This window comes from Micropterus salmoides, unplaced genomic scaffold (assembly GCF_014851395.1).
Source record: "Micropterus salmoides isolate LMB-PRFRI ecotype aquatic unplaced genomic scaffold, ASM1485139v1 Ms_hic_scaffold_9, whole genome shotgun sequence".
Classification (NCBI taxonomy): Eukaryota; Metazoa; Chordata; class Actinopteri; order Centrarchiformes; family Centrarchidae; genus Micropterus; species Micropterus salmoides.
In genome coordinates this window covers 6418177-6422898 of record NW_024044681.1, presented here as the reverse complement: position 1 = coordinate 6422898, position 4722 = coordinate 6418177, and the positions used below count along the sequence as shown (strand labels likewise).

Below are 4722 nucleotides of genomic sequence, written 5' to 3'. Positions count from 1 at the left end.
TCAGAATGGGAAACACTGGCCTGTGTATGAAGTCATATTGCTATTTACATTCAAACAGGTGGTACTTTTATTGAGACATCATAAGCGTTAGTATAATAAATAACTAGTTCCCAGCAAGTTGCTAATGCCAACAAACATTGTCATGCACTGATGTCTTTTTGACTATTTGGAGCAAAGCATCTTACCAAAATATGAAAAATTATTTTTAACCACCAATGGAAGTACTGACCTCTACATCAGGGGTCCTCAACTACATTGTTCCTGGGTACCAGTTTTTATAAGCAGACACTGTGGGGGCCAGACTTTCAAAAATAATTGCCATATTACTGTTTAATATTTTCAACTTTCGCAAAATGAACGTTTTTATCAGTTTATATCAATGTGAACAGACTCCAGTAAAACATGGTAGGCTAAATCCATAATGATAAATCTACACAGGCCTACTTAACTCGAAAATGCTCTTAGACCGCAGCCAAGGAGTTCACCGAGGAGTGATGGTTAAAATCTGTAATTGTAAATGTAACTCTGATTGGCATTAATTAATCGGTTTTGATGCTATTATGCAGCTTTGCTGTTATTGGGCATGAGTCACCTGTAGTTACTGGTGGTAACAGATGCCTTTTAATATCACAGGGCACAGAAGTCTGGGGCAGCTAAACAAACTATTGTCTGGCAATATTGGTATTTTCCATAATTCTGTGAGCAGTCATGATCTGACTTTATGCTGCACACAACATGAATCTGCAAAAAGCGAAAGTGAAAGGAGTTGGTTACTTGGCTGAGAGGGTGGAGGTGAGCAGCTCTTTATCTAACAGCTCGCTGTGCTGCTCCTTACTGTTGCATTACTCACAGTAATATTTTATTCCGCTGTCAGAAAACTGTTAAAGGATGGTTGTCTTGTTGTGTAGACACATTTTTGATGAATGAGAGCGGTCATTGCTGACCTCGAGAAGGGTTCAGCAACAGTCCGCAGACAAATGTGACGGAAGTTGAACTTCCATAAATGGCTCGTCCCAGAAGCCACCGCGCACAAAACGTGATGACATTTATCTCGGGTGCTCGGGCCACGCAGAGCCGTTAACGGTTGTTAAATAAGGTAAATATTAACATAGTATTCAGTATACTTAAGTCTTTAGTTTTTATTTTTTCCCAAGTGATTTTAAATTTCACAAGCCAAGAATGTTCTGTACCCCACGAGCCAGATGTCTCTCGATTTAGGTTAAAACTTTACAACATTACTGAGAATTTAATGATTTAATGAATCTGGCACGAACAGCGGTACGAACATTAACAGTATCGTTCAGCTGTTGCTGGACACGTCTGCTGTGTTGGCTGCTGTGGCCTGTGTCACTGGGCCTGGGGGAGCTGACCAACAAGTTAGCTAGCTAACTATTCTTGACAGCCCCCCCGAAGCATATTACCCTTACCCTAGTCATCACAGGGCGTGTTCCGAAACTTAAAGCCTAAGGTTATTGATTGTATGCATGTCGATTGGTTAACTCTATCAGTCAGCATGTCGGCCATGAGGCCCGTGAATCTCTGGTGAACCCCATGCCCAAGAGGGTAAAGGCAGTGGTGGAAAATAATGGTGGCCACAAACGATATTGACAATCTGTGCCCTATTTGGACATTTTCACTTAAAGGTGTCCTCACTTTTGTTGCCAGCGGTTTAGACATTAACAGCTGTGTGATGTGTTATTTTGAGGGGACAGCAAATTTACACTGTTATACAAGCTGGACACTCACTACTTTACACTGTAGCAAAGTGTCATTTCTTCAGTGTTGAAACATGAAAAGATAGAATCAAATATTTACTAAAATGTGAGGGGTGTACTCACTTTTGTGAAATATTGCATTTAAATATACTCTTTATGCCAAGAGTTAGAAGATTTTAAATAAACCTACCGGAGATACACATGATGATGCTGGGTACTGAGCATCAACAGCTGCCAAGCAGCAGTTGACCTGTCAGCAGGTGATGCTGCAGCTGATGGCCACTTAGGGACCAAATAAAAAGCGGTTTCCCTTCTGGTCTGGGGTTGGAGGGAGGTTTGTGTCGCAGGAATGCTGACAGACACTGAAATATCCTCAGCCCCTGCCTCACTGGGTATTCCAGTCATTAGAAGCTGTGTTTATCTAAATGTAATTTAACTGTATGCTAAATAGAAGTTACGTTATGCTGTTGAGAAGAATATATCTTTAATTTGCTGCAGCAGCTTATAAAATACTTCTCACTTAAATGGAGGTTACCATGTGTTCAGAAAGAAATCGAATCTAATTTACTACTGAGCACAAAACTTTACACTTAATTATCTTCCAGCTTTTTAAAGAAAGGTGGTTCACCCAAATATTAATTTTATTTGCCATGTTTTGTGCTTTCACTCCAATACATTGGAGTTGAATGGAATTTGTGCTGCTCCCAGCACGGACAGCATTGTATCTGTCGGTCCTGGAAGACGGATCCTTCCTCTCTTTCTGAGGTTTCATCCATTTTCGTTCTGCAAAAAGGTTTTTAAGGTTTTTCTTTAGCTGAATCGAGGGTCTAAGGACAGAGGAAGTCTGTAGATGCTGTTAAGACTGTAACGCTTCTTGAGGCAAATTTCTGATGTTGGGCTATAAAAATTAAATTGACTTGACCTGTCCCTGTTACTCTGGATTGACAAACACTGTCTTCTTTTGTAGAAATTAATTCCAGTGAAAACGGTTCACAGCCTAACTGGGGACATTTTTGTAATGTTTTTTTATTCTAATATGTAATTCAGGCAAACCAACTCTTTAATCAATCAGGCTGAAATGGTACACAGTTGTTACTTCACTTGGATGCATGTCAACAAATTCAGAATAACAGTTCAGAGGAACTTCATTATGTTATTTATATAGAGTCGTTGTAAAATACCTGTCACATTTTTTAAAATTTCTTATTGCCATTTTAAGTGAAGAAATATTTTAATCACTGTTTAATTATATTAATTAGGCTGAAAACAAACACACGTGACTTCATATTTTGATGCCTGTGTATTAACTTCAGACTAACTAAAGTCTGTGTCAGATTACAACGTGTCATTATAATGTGGAATTATTTTAATTCACTATAACTTCATTAGGTTATTTATATAGATTCATTGTGAAATCTCGTTGCTTTTCTGTTACTGTAACTCTTTAACTATATCTGTGGGCAGCTCAGTTGTTATCCACACAGACATTTTCATTGCTACGTGACCGATGACAAATGGAAAACCAGACTTTCAGTGGGGATATTCTAATCCTGGAGGGGTTAATGGTCAGCGCCGACTCCTCCATTCCTGCATTTGTCTTCCTCCTCCTCATCTACATCTTCATTATGGTGTCCAACATCGGCCTGGTTATCCTGACCTTCATGGAGAGGAGCCTCCAGCAGCCCATGTATCTGCTGCTCTGCAACATGAGCATTAATGATGTTTTGGGGGCCACGGTAGTTATACCTCCTGTACTCAGAGATCTTTTAATGTCAAACTCAGAGCGGTACATTCAATACAGTGACTGTGCCATTCAGGCCTTTTTTGTTCATCTGCATGCAAGTGCCTCTCACACTGTGCTCATGATCATGGCATTTGATCGCTACATAGCCATCTGCAACCCTCTGTGTTATGCCACCATCATGACCACCAGGATGGTGGTGATGCTGTCGGTGTGGGCCTGGGGAGCAGCCTTTGTGCTGGTAGCGATCCTCATAGGCCTCAGCGTCCGTCTGTCACGCTGCAGGTCAGTTATATTGAACTTGTTCTGCGATAATGCCTCCTTGTTCAAGCTGTCCTGTGAAAATGTGTTCATTAATAACATCTACGGCCTCGGCTACACGGTTGTCCTGCTGGGCTCCTCCATTGGCAGCGTTTTTCTCACCTACCTGAAAATTGCTTCAGTGTGTGTGCGCAGTAAAAACAGGGTGCTGAACAGCAAAGCGCTGCAGACCTGCGCAACTCACTTGGCTGTGTTTATCATCCTGCAGGTGTCTGGCTTCATCATTGTGATCCTGCACCGTTTCCCTCAGCTGTCAGACCACAGGAAAGTGGCGGCTGTACTGGGACATGTTGCCTTGCCTTCCCTGAATGCTGTTATCTATGGGTTGCAAATGAAAGAGGTCAGGCAGAGGATTATGGCTTTATTCTATAACAATAAAGTAGCTGTATTGGATGTAAAATGATACACCGTGTGTATGATGCTTATACGATACAATGATATGATATATATTTACTAAATGAGTGGAGGGACTCTGAACTTATTTCTGCATGGATTATGTTGAAATTATTTCAATGTTCTGTCTAGAAATGAAGCAGAGTAGAGGAATAACAATAACGTTGTAGTAAGCTACCTGTTAACCAGTTTCTTATTGATCAGTCGTATTTCACATAAAACACTGATTTCAATCCAGTTTATTCTTCTTAATATATATTTTTGGTAAAATCTTATGAACTAGCTTTTTAAGGTTCCTTTAATCATTTTTCAAATGTCTTTTTTTAAGAATTGTAAAAGTTCGTTTTGGCAAGAAGTATTAAAAGATATGTGAATATATTTTCATCACTAATGAAGTTATGTTCAAAGTAAAGGGGCACTCCAGCGAATTAGTACTGCAATTGTACAATGTTGCAAGTCAGTGAAAAAGTACAAGAACATATCATTCAAAATTGAAGCCGAGATATTAGTCTTCAGTATCAGTCATCTTCATGTGTAAAATTGGTGGCGTGT

At 39.9% G+C, this 4722-nt stretch overlaps 1 protein-coding gene across 1 annotated transcript; it reads left to right on the top strand.

The window, feature by feature from the left end:
* Positions 1-3229: 3229 nt before the first annotated feature.
* Positions 3230-4383, top strand: LOC119895636 (olfactory receptor 5B17-like). The gene has a single exon (XM_038708888.1). It carries the CDS (start codon positions 3230-3232, stop codon positions 4178-4180), a length of 951 nt encoding a protein of 316 aa, XP_038564816.1. The 3' UTR covers positions 4181-4383.
* The last annotated feature ends 339 nt before the right edge of the window (positions 4384-4722 follow it).